The 17,896-nt window shown below is 37.7% G+C and overlaps 1 protein-coding gene across 4 annotated transcripts in view; it reads right to left on the bottom strand.

Annotated features, from left to right (window-relative positions):
- eno4 (enolase 4) overlaps window positions 1–14,750 on the bottom strand; it is a 30,281-nt gene extending 15,531 nt beyond the window's left edge. Inside the window, exons 1-12 of one of the 4 annotated variants that reach the window (XM_046402012.1) lie at window positions 14,455–14,750; window positions 12,668–12,796; window positions 11,005–11,189; window positions 9,204–9,343; window positions 6,391–6,560; window positions 6,184–6,312; window positions 5,884–5,952; window positions 5,188–5,343; window positions 4,884–5,009; window positions 3,283–3,457; window positions 2,269–2,330; window positions 382–499 (exon numbers count right to left, since the gene is read on the bottom strand). In XM_046402012.1, the coding sequence (XP_046257968.1) occupies window positions 382–499; window positions 2,269–2,330; window positions 3,283–3,457; window positions 4,884–5,009; window positions 5,188–5,343; window positions 5,884–5,952; window positions 6,184–6,312; window positions 6,391–6,560; window positions 9,204–9,343; window positions 11,005–11,189; window positions 12,668–12,796; window positions 14,455–14,622 (1,627 nt within the window). In that variant the 5' untranslated portion in view covers window positions 14,623–14,750. Of the gene's footprint in view, window positions 1–381; window positions 500–2,268; window positions 2,331–3,282; window positions 3,458–4,883; window positions 5,010–5,187; window positions 5,353–5,883; window positions 5,953–6,183; window positions 6,313–6,390; window positions 6,561–9,203; window positions 9,344–11,004; window positions 11,195–12,667; window positions 12,798–14,454 lie in introns of those variants that run through there. The other 3 variants (XM_046402011.1, XM_046402013.1, XM_046402014.1) reach the window with 3 other exon arrangements.
- Between the last annotated feature and the right edge of the window lie 3,146 nt (window positions 14,751–17,896).

Raw genomic sequence — 17,896 nt, 5'->3', positions numbered from 1 at the left:
TGATAAACAGGTAATTATCAGTTATTGGGTATCATATTGACTGTAAAAAATCCATATCGTGCATCCCTGGTACTCATCTCTCATTAGCCTTGCCGTCTCCCCGCCTGCTGTTTGGAAATGATGTATGGGAAAGTATTTGTCCCTGTGTGTAAGTAGGCAGCCAATTAACAGGTCCAAGAGAAGGGTTTTCATTCTTCCATTCACACACACAAATACACATTTGTATGATTCTTCACACACAGTTTCCTTTCACATCCAAAACAGAGAGAGGGAGATGTGTTCTCAAGCCCACGTAGTACTACCTCTCTCTGTCTTTGTCTGGGCTCCTCTTTCTCTGTCTAACTAAAAAAAAGACAAGGGAGGGGTATAAAAAAAACATACCCAGGATTCCCTGTTGGGCCAGTTCTTCCTCTATAGAAATCAGCCGGTTGTATTTAGCTATCCTCTCAGCACCGCTCAGACCTCCCAGTTTGACATAGTCCAGGCCCAGACCCACAGCCTGAGGGAGGAAAATAAGAGCAGCACAGTGTGAACCAGAAGCTGTTGTTCAGGAAAGATGTGTGATGCCATGAATTGGAGGGACATACAAACCAGGACACTGACTCTGTGGATACACTGATGATTTGCTCTTATTTTTAGCAGTGGTAAAAGAAGTATTCACACCCTTTACCTCGGTAAAGATACAAATACAACAATGTAAAGATATTTCATTAAAAGTAAAAGTCCTTACTTGTGGAAGTCCATAAGGGGTTAAGGTAGAAGTACTGGTAATTAATTATTAGGAGATTTTTAGTTTCATACAGTGTTGTTGAACATAATGCATTAAACAACATCAGCTTTCAAAAACATGCATTTGGATTACTTACAAATTCAATAATTTGCATTGAAAAACAGAATCTGAACAGCATAAACTTAAACTGAACTTTTTAGTCTTGGAACTAAATTCCAAAGAACTCAACAATGAATGCAGTTATTAAGTAACTGAATTCAATTGTTTTGAGATTGTGAACTCAAAAGTGTAGTGCTGCCACCACTACAGATCCTGCCAAAGATGACAATTAGCCTGGAGCTTATGTTCATTGTTTACCATAAGACATTAAAACCAGCAACACATTTTAGTTCTCAGTCTTAAGGTTGGGATTAGTCATATCGGTTCTAAAATTCACACAGTATCTACAGTTAAACTTGATAATGTTATCATTAACATGAAACCAGTATGACATAAGTAATGATGATGTAAATACAGACATAATTTAGTAGAGAAACAGAAAGGTTCAGATTCAGTTTTAATATGGTCTCAAAGTGGATATAGTTCAAGTACTACAATTTGCAAGCTCAAAAAACTTTTCACATAAATGCATGATTTAAAAGGAACTGGGCTTAGATTCCTGCTGAGCACCACTGAGCATCATTAATTTGGTCCACCTGCTTTAACTGTATTGTAAAACTGTAAGTCTGACAACTGAAAGAACAGTGTAACAGTTTATTTTCCCTCAATCTGCCTCTCTCTCTCACCGCGACAGTAAAGCTCCATAAAACGTATTGTGGAGTTACAATATGCAATGTGAGATACGACCTTAACAAGCTGTTATGGGTAAGTAGTAATGCTACTACTAGTATAGGTGATCAATGCTAATTTTATTGTAGCCCAAACTGTTGTGATGTGAACACAGTGTCAGCTATAGTCAGCTAACTGTAACTCCTGCCCAGTTCTCCAGTAAGTCTCTTCATACCAGAATACAGTTTCTCTCCTCTACTTGCTCTACTGCTTTTTCAGCTAATTCAATCATGCTAACATGTTAGCATGGGACTGATTAGACACCAGACTCAACTTTGTTTTTCTCTGAAAAGGTGAAACATAAAACTACAGTTTTTACGTAGAATAGAGAAAACTTTAACTTTAGCTTTCCAAATAACTACCTCAAATTCACTTTTAACATAATTCAAGAGTACTTCAAGAGTAAACTTTAATCAACTGGTCAACTTATGGTGCAAATCTCTAGTTTTGACTGATATATGTTTCTACCCACTGGCTTTGTTGTGAGAAAAGCACACAATCATGGCAATCAAGTTTTCATGGTAACATTACAACACTTGCTTCTGGACCCGCAGGGAGAAACAGTGTGTGACTCTCACACATCATTCCTGCATATGGCTGCCGCAAGCAGTTGAACAAACAGGGTGTACTGAAGAGATGCAAAACTGTTCTGTGATCAGAAAAATCACTTGAAGCTGGAAACAAAATGAAAGAGAGTGAATAAAACTTACTATATCTGACAAAGCGTAATCACTACACGGCTCACTGCATGTTGTTCCCATTAACACCGAACCTGGGAGGTCAACAAGTGAAGTGACACACACACATAGACACATAATTAGAATTGGTAGCATCCACCATACAATAGGTAATATACAAATGAAAAGAAGTGGGATATTTGACTTTAACTCTGTTCTTACATCCGTGCCAACACTGTTGGCTGTCCCCCTAACCTTACTGTTGCCCAGATTCTTTGAGATCTCCCTCAAACAACAGCGTTTACTTTAACCTTTAACTAATCGTATGACAGTTTGAATGGCCAATTCCTGGATGTATCTCTATGTAACAGTCTAATGTGAAAAAAACAAGCCATACTCCTGCTTATGTGTTGGACTGGGTCATTAGTGAGAATTGTGACAACATGTTTAACAATATAGTAGTGAAAATATGACTGTCTGGAATGTATTGCATCAGTTTGCTGCCACAGTAATATGCATTTCAGAATTCTGTTTCCTTGTTGTATTCATCCAGTGGAAAGTCACTTGAATGGTATTTTAGCAGCTAACAAATGAGGCAAAACAGTAGTACTGCTATCTTTCAGTAGTATAGTCAGAAATAATAATGTGATATAAGCATTAAACATCACAACTATTTTTTTTAGGCAATAACTGTAGAATATTTGCACAATGCAGCTAAACCAAAAACAAACAAACAAACAAACAAAGAGCATGCCTTTACAAAAACTAAGTAAGCACCTAAGCATCTATCCAACGATATATCAAAGTGTGAGATAAACAAAGTTCATCTGCATGTATATGCTATTATTACATCCCTCATCATCCCTCAGCCAAGAATTCAGTGGGTTTGACATGATGGTCATTCATTTGAATTTGTGTATGTGTGACCATAAAGCTAAACGGCACAGGCACATCTGGGCAAACAGATGGACATGTGTGTGTGCTATTTTTCCTACCCAGCATGGATTTTGATTCTTTTTCCTTAACTCACCACAGTGGATCTGTTACCTTGGTGCTCTGATGTAATGCGGATCAAATCGCTGACTGTTGTCTCACGCAGGTGTTTTAAGACATGACCCCTGGCTCCTGGCAGAGGTGGGACCTTTGACTTGTAGGTGATGTCAGAAAGCAGTGAACATGTGTCTCCAATCGCATTACTCAACTTCTCCCACTGGTCTATATCCTTACAAAGCATAAACATGCATATACAAGAACAACACAATTAAGTAAAGAATAAAGGTACAAATGATTGAACATATGCATATAAACACATACATCTAAGACCCGGTCAGCCTCACAAACACGTAAACCATCTTAACCAGAGAAGAATGATAACTATTAATGTTTCAGCTAGGATTCCAACATTGTGAGGAGAAACACGTGGAGGTTCTGTCCCTACAGACGTTCATCAAATTACTCCAAGCCCAAGTTGTTTTCAAAGATAAAACCATTTATTTATTAGTCTATTTCAAAGATTACATCCACAGTACGAAGCAAAGGGCTTGGGCCTAAGAGCCAGTCAGAAATTAATGAGAGAAGGACTAGCAAAGTTTGTTATAAGAATAAGAATTTCATTTATTTATCCCACAGTGGGGAAATTTAAGTTGTCACAGCAGCACAAGGACAGCAACAAGAAGAAGAAGAAGAAGAAGAAGAATCAACTTTATTGGCAGTATATATATTTTTACATACACACACTGAATTCGTCTTCTGCATTTGACCCATCCTTAGTTGAACACACACATGCAACACCCGGCAAATTACATGCAGTGAAACACACACAGGAGCAGTGGGCAGCATCAGGCGCCCGGGGAGCATATTGGGGGGTTAAGTGCCTTGCTCAAGGGCACATCAGCCGGCTAATAGAGGGGGGGAGTATTTTTCGCATTAATCACTCCACCACACCCAAATTTTTCCTGCCCGTCCAGTGGGGGAATCGAACCGGTGACCCTCCGATCACAAGCCGCTTCTCCAACCTCTAGGCCACGGCTGCCCCCAAAAAAGGTGCAAAGGAGTTGAATAAAAATCTAAAAAAATAATATCCTAATATTTAACCCTTTGACTGTATACTCAACCATTTGGTAGAGCACATTTTGAGTCACTATATCTCATAGAAAAACTGTTGAATTTAAATCAGCCCTACAGAGTCATCTCTACCGCTATGCTATGCTATGCTAGGAAAAATAAATAAATAATAATTCAATTCAATTCAATTCAGTTTATTTATATAGCGCCAATTCACAACAAAAGTTATCTCATGACACTTTCCAATTTGAGCAGGTCTAGACCAAACTCTTTAATTGCATTGTAAATAGTAATGATATATACAAAATTATCTTATTAGTGTCCAATAAAAAGAAAAATACAAAAGATATTTTTTCTTACATTGTTTGTTTTTTTTGGAGTGAACATCAAAGGGTTAAGACTAGATTTTGACTTTTCATGGAATTTGCTAAAAATAACAACATCTTTCCCTTTTAAATGTAACTTTAAAATTATCACATAACAAAAGAAGTAAAAGACAAATTATGTACAGTGCATAGACAATATTATCTATACACATGAACCTAGACTTGTTGATGAAACAACACTAATTTTTTTTAACTTACCTCTCTTCTAAATGGATCAATTATGGCCACCACCGCTGGGTATTTACTGATGAGGGTTCGGTATATGTCAAGTAATTCATCTGGAGACTTCAAAACTCCTGATGCAATTTCATACTTTCCTTTAGCCTGGCAGGAAGAGAAGAAAGTTAATTCAATTCACTGCATTGTTTGCTCTTTCTATAAATTGTCTCTATATTTAGATGTGAACTGACCTCTTCGGCTCTATGCAAAACAATTTATATACACAAGGAATCCTACACAAAGACTCCCAACACTTTAAATTAAGTTAGTGACTATAACTTACATAGTCCATTAGCTCAGGAGCAGCACAGTTTAGTGCTAAATGGATATCTCTTCCCAGTGCCAGTCCATAGTTAGTGCAGGCCTCTGTGACCAGATCCAGAGGCTGCTCGGGCAGCTCATAGCTCACAGCTAGTGCTCTGCTGTTACCCTGAATTCCCTGGGTGGCCTCAGAGCAAAGACACAACATCTATGTATTATACTGTGACACATCCACATTAACCTACAGTGTTCTTTACATTACTTCATCTTTGGATATGTCTGTTGAAAAGTAGCATAGCTGACACTGCATGTGAATGACAATAAATGAGTATTTATTCACATAAGTTTAAATGAGATGGTTGTCAGTGTAAGATTATTAGAAGACGAGTGTGTTCCACTCACTCCCTCCACCATTCACGATATGAATGAAAGTGCTAGGGGTCACAGAACAATGCAGGACAAATCTCTACAATACAAATGCTGCATGAAGGAAATGGTATGAAGTATTGAAGTAGTACTGAATAAGTATTTTGACAAACCTCACAGCCTGCATACCTGAGTTAATTTGAAGATGAAGCCACGAAAATCAAATAGAAATCACCTTTTTTGTATGTACATTTTAGACAAACTGTCTCCACCTTTTACATTCTGTGCTCTCACAAAGCTTGTGTGAACTCAGTTCCTATTCTTACAGTGAATAAATAGCAATGTCCCTCACCCCAGCTTTTGTTGAAGTGTTTATTATTCTCATCATCTCCTTCTGTAACTCGAGGGTCATTGTGATGATCTGTTGAAGAAGTTCACAGTTCAGTGTGTTTAATAAACGCTGCAGTGAAAACTGAATATAAAAAAACTGAGGTGCCATACCAATAATATATCACATCGGAGCAACAACAAAGGAAGCAAAGGAATTTGCACAATGAACATTAAATTAGAGCAAACTCTGAGAAGAAGTGGACCAAAGACAGTCAAAACATGTAACAACTACACAGAGGTGGGACTGAGGAGCGGCAAGTACTTGTTTGACTCGTTGTCCTGCTTTGGGGATCAGGATAACTTCTTCCAATAAGTTCAGTTTTCCAGGAGAATTCTTCCCACAGCTCAGCAAAGTTACCAAGGAGACAGGGATGTGAAACTGTGTCGGAGCCTAATAAAATTGTTTGACAAATTGTTACTTGCTGTGGTTTTTGCATGAATATGTGCTTAGTAGTATGTGTGGTCTAACCGTTTCGTTCTTCAGAGCAGCTATGTATTTGTAGAGATCGACACCCTGTATTTGTGCCCCCGTTTTGGCCACAGCCAGAGATACCAAGCCAATGGCCAAGCTCCCAGGCAGAATTGGTTCTGGTGGCTGTGCAGGAGGAAATGGCTTCTCTGCAGTGTTGTTCTTCTTGGCTGCATTGTAAGCAAAAAAAAAAAAAGAGAGAGAGTTATAAACTATTACACAAATATGTGATGAAAGTGAGGAGGATTTTTGGACATTTTGAGTCCTTTCATGGAGCAACTTAAAAAACACTCCCCAATGCACTCACCATTAAGCCCAACTTACATGAATTTTGGATTTTGGACGGAAACAGAAGGTACGGTGAAAACATGCAAACTTCACAGAAAAAAAAAAAAAAAAACTCAATGAACCACCAGATTGAACCCAAAACCTCTCTGCTTTAGAACAACGGCGCTGACCAGAGCACACTGTACACTGAAGTATGGATAAGCAACCTTAACAAAACTAACAGGGAAGTGCAGAGAAAGAGATAAAAAGCGGTAAAGAACTACCTGAAAATACATCTTCATGTGCTCATAAAATTTTTGGTCTTTTCTTTGTATACCAGGGCCTTGATATTCTAAAGGCAGTTCATGAAACTGAACATAAGACACTGAATCGGAAAGCCATGCCTTTCTCTAACTGTGAATAATATGTGGAATGCTGCCACATAATGAGTGAAAAGTTGTCTAATAATGAGGGAAAACTGCCTAATAACATTGGTCCATAAATAAAGGCCTCTTGTAAGTAAGTAAGCAAGTACATTTTTATTTACTTAAAACACAGAGTCAGAAAATACCCCACACAAGAAAAACACAGAAAATAATATATTGCAATAAAACAAAGAAAAAATAAAAACAACAAACTGAGCCAAATGAATGAGCCAAACACTATCTTTGGAGTAAAGTTTTGCTAAAAAAAAAAAAAAAAAGCTAAAGCTAAAAACTTCTTAAAACCGTTCACAGAGCCTACAGATTTAAAGATATAGGGAGATGTGTTCCAGAGACAGGCACAATCACCAGTTGTCTTCTTGAAGTTGGAACGATGAATGTGCAAGAGGCCAAAATCTGATAAACAGAGTGGTCAAGAATACCATAGCAAGAGGTCAGAAATGTAACTGGAGCGAGGTTATGTAGAGCCTTATACGTGATCAGTAGGATTTTGTGGTTTTATTGGAGGCCAGTGAAGAGATACAAGAACAGCGGTGATGTGGGACCGACGACCAGTTCTTGTTAATAGCCTGGCAGCTGCATTTTGTAGACGTCCAGCTGTAGACGATATAGAGCAGTTTGACTAAGACATGTGTAAAGGGAGTTGCAATAATCTAAACAAGAAAAAAAAATGAAGGTGTGGATCAAAAGGCTGAGATCTGACAATGGTAAGACGTTTCTGCCTATCATAGTCATGTAAATGTAAATTACATCTCACTGTCAGTGTTTAAATGACATAAAATTAATTGGCAATTAATTAAGCAGTTGAATTGGTTTACATCTTAAAGGATAAATAAGGTTATTGTTTGTCTTTATTGTTATTAACAAATCCCATAATGCAAGTACTGTCTGTGTATTTGAAAAGAGGCAATAAGAGTTTATTACTGTGCCATAGAACTCCACGACTGATCAACTGTGGGTAAAAACACATAACAGAGCCATCCTGTGGCACTGGGTGACATGTTGCTTCATGGTGAACGTTGAGTATTGATGCTTTGAAACAACATTGTCACTTCTGGAGAGCAGCTTCATGTCAGCATCACTGCTTAGACTCTGGGACACGGTCAGTGCTTACACTGCTTTGCTACTTGGACTGGCTTAAAAATAGCTACAGCAGCCAGTCTTATCAGGAAAAGGTGAAGGAAGCCCTGTCAAGCCTTAGTACAGCAAAATACTGTATCAGAATTTGGCTGTACAGGCAATACTTGTCAGGAGGGCACATTTACTGTTGGTTTTTGTCTTTTTCATCCATAAGCTTATCCTGTGCAGGGTCACAAAGGGGGGGCTGGGACCTATCCCATTTCATCACAGGGCCGACATATTAAGACAAACAACTTCAGCCTCACATTCAAACAGACACAGGGAGAACCTGCAAACTCCACACAAAAAGGCCGTGGAAGGGATTTGAAGCAAGAACCTTTGTGGTGTAAGGTGACAGTGCTAACCTTTGCACCACCTTTGGATGCATGTTACAGCAAATAATTTGTTTAATTAAATGCTTCTATGTATATATATCATATATGAGTATATGTCTATCCATATACTCAAGTCCACCATATTTACAGTCAAGACCTTCACACATGACACATGATAAGACCGACAAAAATTCTCTAATGTGTCTGACATGTTTTTTGCAGAAAAAAGTATAACCAAAATCCTTAAAATGGCACCTTTTCCCTCCCCCAAAAAATTACAATATATGTGAATATGCAAATACAAGTGCTAGACAGATTTCTCTTGCATCCTGGTTTTAGTGGTAATAGCAAACAAAGTGGAGACAGAAGGGAAAAGACAATGGTTTAATATAGACATCAAAATAAACATGGGTCTTTAAGATAATCTTTTCATCATTTCAACTCAAGTCCTCAATACTGAGGTGTTGGACCGTTGCCCCCCCATCATTAGCCGGCTGATGTGCCCTTGAGCAAGGCCCTTTACTCTCAATTTGTTACCCTCAAATTCTTAATTAATTCTTAATTCTTAATCTATCTGCTGGTGCAGAGAAATTGTGATGTTGATACCAAACATGAAGCAGTACTATTGCATGACTATTCACTATCTGACCTTTGTCAACGCTCTTCTTGTCTTTAGTCTGTGTGGGTGGTGGAGAAGGAAGCACCATCTCAGGCTTGCTGCTTGAATGACTCCCCTCCTCCTGGTTCCGAATGTCTTTCTCCTCCATGTAACGGTCCATGAAAAAATCACTGCAACAACATTTTGGGTCACAAAAATGAAAAGCTCTAAAGAAAACTGATCTGTAACAAAGGATTTTCTTGGGGCAAAATTAAAGTGATTTCTACTGACATTTCAGGTCAAACTCGCTTAATAATAAATAAGGAGGTGCCAAAAGGTTCAGTGATTGGTCCATTATTGTTTACAATCTATGACCTTGATTCTAAAAAAGTTGGGACACTGTGTGAAATATAAATAAAAACAGAATACAATAATGTCCGAACAGTATTCATGTGTTTGTGTAGTGATAGTGTTTATACAGTTGTGTTTGACAAAGTGGTGAACCTTGAATCTTGGGAATAAGCCTTTTGAAGATGGCCCTTCCATAGCCAATCATGACATCACCTATCACCTCTTCCCAATCAACCCATTTACCTGTGAAATGTTCCAAACAGGTGTTTTCAGAGCATTTCCAAGCTTACCAGTTTTTTGTTTTGCCCCTGTCCCAACTTGTTTGAAATATGTTGCTGCTATCACATTCACAATAAGCATATATTTACAAAAATCAATGAAATTGATTAGGTCAAGCTATTAATGTGTTGTCTCTGTACTGTTTTTAATTAATTGCAGAAAAGAAGAAAAAAAAGAAAAAAATGATCACATTCTGTTGGATGTATGTTGTTGTGATGTCAGAGCATCACAATTTTTTTGGAGTCTTGCACACAAACACATAAATCTATATCGATGTTTGCCTTTAATGTTCACTTGTACTGAACAATGATAAGACAAAGTGTGTTTTACTGTGAAGAACTCATAATTACTGCCTGTTTTTGTATGGATCATTATCATTATTATTGACTGTCCATCAAAGCAACCAATAGAGGAGCTCAGTGCATCACGATGATATGATAGGCTGTGACAACAGACAAACAAGTGCAAAGCATTAACCACTGCATGACCCCATTCCAGGAGGTCAACACACAGCAAACAACATGTGACCCCACTGGATGCTAGTACACCAAAATTGCATTATGCATTTATTTATTTTTGTTCAGCTTGAGATTTAGATGACTGAATTCCAGTTTAATGTGCACAACTGTCAATTATAATTGGCTAAGTGCTTCGTGAGTTTCAGAATTTCAGCATTTAAAGTGTACAATTATAAAGCAATGACAAGATATTTAAAATGAGATTCTTAGTGATATGACACCAGACAGCTCCAAATAGCAACTCAAAGGTTCTTCTTGGAGTTTTGGAACCAGGAATGCACACTCTCAGCATTTCCAATGCATGGCAATGCTCAGCAGATGTGATGCGTACAGATCCATTGAAAATAAAATTTGTGCTTAACAATTTATTCTTGTCAGGATGTTAAAGTGTCTCAAGGAGTATTTACAAACAAACAACAAAAGATATACAAATGTTTCATTAAAACTGCATTATTTAGAACCAGTAATTTTTGAAAGCAGGTTAACCAACATAATTAAATATATGGAAACATATGTACTGCCATATACCATTATACATACATACCATTTCATCCAACAAAGTGTGGATGAAATGTACAATAACATTGCTAAAGCACGAAAATCTCTTCTGTGGAGTATGTGGAGACAGAAGAGACATAAAAGGTCTCAGAGCTTTTCTTCAATTCAACCGCCATTCAAAGATGAAAAACACAGAAAAACACTACCTGAGTATATGATCAATTTCTGATTGGTCACAGGGGTTTTTCATCATCAGCATCTTGTTCAGAGGTTCATTGATCCAACGGACAGCAGTCACCACATGGTCAATCTTCTCCTGACTCACGGTTCTCCAATCCAGTGAAGTGTCGTTAGGCCCGAGGTGGTTTGAGATAGCAGCTGACGACATGCTCTGAACTCCAAGATAGAAAAAATGTTTTTCAAAAGGATAACAACAATTTGTTTACCACAAAAAAAGAAAAGTTGTTATAAATTACACGGCTGATGAACAGCAGGCATGGTGTGGTACAGGTGTGGTACATGGCTGTTTTTCAGGAGTTGGGCTGGGCCCCTTACTCCCAGTGAAGGTAAATAGTGCTTCAGTATACCAAGACATTTTGCTCTGCTTTCAACTTTGTGTCAACAGTTTGGGGGAAGCCCTTTTCTATAAACGTCCATTAAGACATGGTTGGATGAGTTTAACATGGAAGAATATCTCAAACATCTTAGGGACTTTTTTTCACCTTTTTGTACAATATCAGTACCAATACTTTTGTCTATAGAGTGTAAATATCTGCTACCTCCACCTCATATCTCCTCATCCACAACATCCTTCTCTGTCCACTCCCTTCTCCTCACAGACCACTTGTGCTGCTTTTTCCTATCATTACAGATTACTGCTAATGCTGAAGGCTGACAATGGGCCTCTCCATAATCCGAGAGCACAGCTGTGTCGAGTTTACTTGATAAAAAAAAAAAGAAAGAAAGAACTAATTAAAACAACACCTCTAATGTGTTTGGGTTGTGCTGCATTAACTGCCACTAACCTCTCTTTCAGACAATTCAAGGAATACCCTTTTGGATTTTTACATAACACTCTAAATCCTAACACCATATCACTGATGGGCTGCTGTGGAACGGCCTGCTGGAATGTTTTTGTTTATTTGTTTTGTTTTGTTTTGTTTTGTTTTTTGGAAATGTAACCTCCTAAGAAGTCATGACTTTGAATTAGCTTAATCTTAAATTGTTTTTATTTCTGTGCTTTTATTTTGTCTTTGAAATATTTAAGTCAAGTTTAAGTTTAAGTCACAATTATTTATATTTTAACACACTACAGAACACATACGCTACATATATAAATTTAGTTCTAATTAATCATTATTATTTATCTTCGGCACTGAGGAACAGTGACAATGATTACTTAGTCATAGCGACTAACTAATACTATTGAGTTAAAGCGTTGAAGCATGCCCCTTGGCCAGGCCCTAGGTGTGAGGCCTCAGTGACCTCTCTGTGACCTCGGTTCATGGTGTCACATCTCATCTTTCTGGCTTTGTGATACTGTAAAAATTGAAACGGCAAGGGTCAAGGGTCACTGTCTGATTGCTACTCTCTTTGCCTCCAGCTGCCTCTTCACATCAGAGCCTGCTGCATGCTTGAAGAGGCCCCTCACTGTCATTTCAAACCATCACTAATGAATCACATCTTCTTTGTTAAACCTTTATTTGTGCAATCTTTACGCTCAATGCATATGCTGAATTAAATATCCAGAATCTGTCACACGAGTGATTGTCTGCCACAGTTAATAGGCTGTAGTGGACTAGTGTTGAATTTTACAAGGAAAAGTTGTGTCCATAGCCAAAAAGGCAAAATATTACTGAAGGATTTTACCTTTTCCTTGTTGCAGATGATGCAGAAGATCTCTGTCTCAACAGATAGCTGTCCTCCTGCATCATAAACCTCCCTTCCCTTCACTTTGCTGATCCTTGGTGGTGCAGAGAGGTTTGTAAAGTAAAGTGCCTAAAGTGTTAAAAAAAATAAAGAATAGGTAAATTTTTTACTCATTAAAGACTGGTTTTAGAAGCCATGCCCTTGATTAGCAAGCAGCTAACAATATCAATCTGCAGAGTAACTTAGAGCCATCACATGCTAAAAACTGATAGACATACAAATATTTACCTTTTCTTTTCAGCCACATTCTTGGACAATGTGCAAAAAGTATGTTAAACTCCTTGTTCCCCAAGGATGTTAATACACACACAGTATTAACTCTGGTTTTGTAGACTTCTTATTTTTTTCTAGGACAATAATGTCAACCTTGAACCAAAACAACAAAAAATATGTCTAAAATCTATGCTTGAAACTTTTCTTAATCTACTTGGAATGCACACAATGCACAATATTTTTCCAAATATTTTGAACTTTATTGAGTGGAGACATGCTAACATACCCAAATTGTGCCACTATGTTACCATTAAGTACACAGGGAATCAACCTGCAAACGCTCCTGAGACAGACCAATCCTAGTTACTGTGGTGGTTGTAATTTGTGACAAATGAAGTAACACAGAATCAGAAGAAATATGGAAATGGAAATCTGTTTGATTATGTGTAGTATGATTAACCGAAACTTATTATTATATTATATTATTATTATATAATATTTTTTTGTTTTGTTCATTGAGGAAACCTGACTAACCTCAGGTCCCATCAATGTCTAGAAGCCAGCTTTAAAACATGTATATAATATCCACCTTACCTAAATGATACAAGGTGCAAATAGAACCCTAGAAAGTAGTCCACGTTTTCACTTAACAACTTACCGAACACTTATATCACTGTCCTGTGGAAATATAATTCATTAAAGATTTTGCCCCATGTTAAATAAAAAACAACAACAACAACAAAAAACCTTTTCATTCATAAATACTGAAGTTTCGTGTCAATTGCTCACACCCTGAAGTATCTGTGTTGTACTTGAATCTAACAGCCACAGAAAAATTTTGAAACGTGAATATTCTTCCTCAACATTGAAGAGAAAAAGCCCACAATTAATTTAATGTAACAAATGTTTTCGCTTTTATTTTTTGTTAAAAGGCAAAGTTAGAAGTATTCCAAAGCAATATATATGTCATATGGCCTGGACATATTTTTACCAGAAGCGTTTACGAAAAAAGTCTTAGTTGTATGATCTTCTAAACTATAAGCTCTTTAGGCCAGTATGTGTGTAGGAAACACAAGAGATTGCAGAAGTCGTACAAACAGAGGCTGTATTCCTCACATCTCTTTGCTGCCTTATTTTCATCTATTCTGATATTTCAAATAGAGACAAATCAAGTACTTTTCTACTTCATTTTCTTACCTATGCTCATCAGAGTAATGTGTAGTCTAACCTAGCTTTGTTAATTTAGCTGATTAAACCAGGTGGTGTCTTGCAGAAAATATTAGTCTGTGACCATTATGTATAACAGAGAAATAATGGAGAACAATAATTTGAAGAAGAAAACCATTCATGGCAGCAAAGCAGTACAAACAGAAGAGGTAATTAAAGCTAGTTAGCAAAGTAGCCAGCTAAATAACCTAATCGAGTGTTAGCTAACTGTTTCTTTCGTTTGGCCTGCAGTAGGAATGTAGCTAGCATTAGCTTAACTTGGGCACAGCACAGAAAAAGACTCCTACCAGGTAACCGTAAACGTCTTCGGGCTTGTGGAAGAAGAGCTCGTTCAGAGCTCTCTCCAACTCCTGAGGAACTTTTTTAACCCGGTAAAACTCTGCAGCTGCATTTTTAATATCGTACAAGTCCTGCTCCTCTTTAGAAAGGCGGTTAATAAACCCTTGGTAAGACATTGTCCAGGTGTCATTACTCTCCCTGTCGTCTTTGTGTTGTCTGTTACCATGGAAACAGCTTCTTCAAGTGACAGCAGGAGCCCAGGAAATCAGAGTGACGTCGCGCCCTGCCTCCCTCTTCCATTTTATTTATCCCGTGTATTTACCATTTCACAACTGAATATCTAGAATGAATATTGCCTCTATCCGTTCGATTATCTTATTAACCATGACGAGTGAGTTGGAGAATGTTTGCAGTCATGTCCTGTATATGAACTCCTGCATGCACTACAAAGTAGTCTGCAAAATAACTGTTATAATTATAGAATTCTACCTGTCCCTTATTAACAATAAACCACTGGCTGCCTGAAAATGAGAAACATTCTGAAAAACAAACAAAGTAGGCTAGGGTCTACAGTTGAAATGAAGAATTAGAGAGAAACATTCAAAACCATTCTAGTGGGGTGACATTCATTAATAAATAAAAGCATTGCTGAACTTCTGAGGGTATGTGCTCTCTGGCTGAAAGTAAACAGGGCTTGAAGTGAGTAGTTTAAACATGTAAAACTGTGGTGCGGCTCCTTGTGTTTCTTTTATCTTGTTCTGCGCTGGACTTCCTTCAGAGGACTTGAACCATAATAGTCAGTATAACTACATATATTTATAGTCGTGACTATTAGTGGCCATCCCAGGCACAAAGGTTATCTAAGCTTATTATCAACTTTTTATTTATGTTTGTAAGTGTGTGTATGTGAACAAAAATACTCGAAAACTAATGAAAAATACACAATGGCACAAAAAAAAAAAGTTTCGTTCTGAAAATTCTTCCCGTTTTCTTCCCTTTGTGGGCCCGATTCAAGGCTGCAGGAACTGGAGCTTTATTTTGAAAGGACAGGGGACAGGGCGCCAGGATAATAATAATTATCCCTGCAGCAGAAGGTTGTCCAGCCATAGAAAAAAGAAGTGGCAGACAATGCAGCCAAAAACATCAAATTCATCATCTAGAATCTAACAAATATAGTAATTTCATTTGTTCGTCGACCATTTTTGCCTCATTTACCAACACTTTGCTATGAAAACACACGAGCTGAATCCTTGAACTCTTTGTGACCTTAATCGCCCAAGGGAGGTCGTTACACACCCACAATGAACTCTTGACTTTCAAATCTTGTTGAAGAGATAATGGACAATTCTCTGACGCTAACACCTGGTAACAAACACCAATGGCAGCCAGGAAATAGACTAGAATATAGAAGATGTATGGCTGCCACATCGGGCTTTGAAATGTTTCAGGCCGATTCCTGAGGGCAATTTTATTGACAACAAATATATATATATATATATTTTTTGGTGTACTTTTAAATGATGAAAAATGTCAACTTACAGACACGCACAGAGATAATGTTACATTTTTTGCCTGAGATGATCTGATTAAAAAACTGGTCTACCTTCTGTTTTTTATTATTATTTTTGGCTCATTTACGATATTTATTCACCCTTGTAGTTGGTCATATAGCGAAGACAGGCCAAGCATGTCTCCATAGGCCGTCACAGACTTCACCTGTCGGATGGACACGTCCATACGGCTCTTCGTGAGGCGGCGCGTCGTCAGGAGCGGCCGGAGGTGAGACTTACGGCGCCGTGACGGCAGAGCAGCGCGGGTCACTTCCGACGTAAGCTAATGGCTGCTTTATGCACACGCGGTTTATGGCCGGACTCTGCAGGCCGGAAACATAAAAACACATCCGCCGAAGCCCGTTCGCGTCTGCTTTGTCCCTCAAAAATTCTGTCCAGTCACAATGTTAGTGTGACCTAAACATGATTTTATCTTCCATATTTTGCTTCTTTTAAAAATTGCCAGTCTGCCACATTATGCTAATCCACATTTACTTATTTTTTTCAAATATAGTTTCGATATTCAGTTCCTGTAATATGTTAATCACCGTATGGCTTGAGAGATGATTCCTGGTAGTTTTTATTTAAATATTTGTAATTGTTAAAAATAATAATAATAAAAAAAAGATTCCACCATGTATGTATCTGTCAATTATAGATAATCGTACACAAAACTAATCTGAATTTCTGGTGTTTTAGACACGTGAGCTTTTGCCTAAAATGTCCCTAATAGGCCTAATAATTATTCATTAACGAAAATGTAACCTCATGTTTCTATATTCCATTACATGGTACATCTCATTCAGACAATCACTCGTAATTTATCTGAAATTAATACAAAAACCGATTTTTAAAAATAAAAAATAAATGCGCATAAGTCTAAGCTTTACCACAAGTGCGCGTTTAAGATCAAATAATCTAATAGCTTTTAATAATAATAATAATAATAACAATTATAATGTTAAGTTTTTGTTTTGTAATAGCTTTTCTTAACGCTCCTTATAAAGGAAGGTCAGAATCAGAATCAGAATCAGAATTCCTTTATTAATCCCTGGAGGGAAAGGGTCGAGGCTGCTGTTCGCGGCCATTTAATAATAACAATGTAAATAAAGAAAGAACTGTGTCTTCTTAATTAATAATAATAATAATAATAAAAACATAGCGCTCCTCCAGCTGCTGAGGGTCAGCCCGGGGTCAACCTGAGGGCCCTGGCTCCGGAACAGGTGAGCGTGCGCGCGGAGGGCGACGGTTCACTGCTCGCGGCCTCATGGCTTACATCGTCGCGACATAAATGGAGTGTACCACACAGGGAAATGAGCATATAGAGAAAAGGTGTTTATCCTCATGGCGGGAGTTTGATGTCACCACACGTTTAGTACTTTCCATCATCTGAACGTGCCCATCCTCAGCCGGGAAATCCGCTAACACAAGCGTCATCACACAGTCCTGCTGCTGCAGTGAGCTAAAGCTATAGGAGCTGCTCGGAGTGAGAAACTCTCACTGTGTCACCACAACACCAGCTGCTGCTTCTAATCTTTCCATATCAGAGGAACCCCACTGACAAGCAGATAAATAAAAGTAAAAAAAACAAAGAACTGCCTTTGTTCACAAAACTCCATTACAAAATGACAAAATTTAATTAGAGTGAGATACATGGTCATTATCTAATAAATAACCGTGACAAGCCAGTGTCATTTTGCTTAATGAACCAATAAATATTTAAGCTTGTATGAACAGGTTAGGCAGAAACATAAAACACACATATGATCACAGGTTAAAAAAAAACCTCTCATATTCTGTAATAATTTTCTTTAAATATCTTTCCTTGCACACATAATTTTGCGTTTATCTCCACATTACCATTACTGTGGATTAGATCAAGCCACACTGAAATTTACTG

This window comes from Scatophagus argus, chromosome 10, assembly GCF_020382885.2.
Source record: "Scatophagus argus isolate fScaArg1 chromosome 10, fScaArg1.pri, whole genome shotgun sequence".
Lineage (NCBI taxonomy): Eukaryota > Metazoa > Chordata > Actinopteri > Scatophagidae > Scatophagus > Scatophagus argus.
The sequence above is the reverse complement of the archived record's forward strand: the minus strand, read 5'-3'. Positions and strand labels throughout refer to the sequence as shown.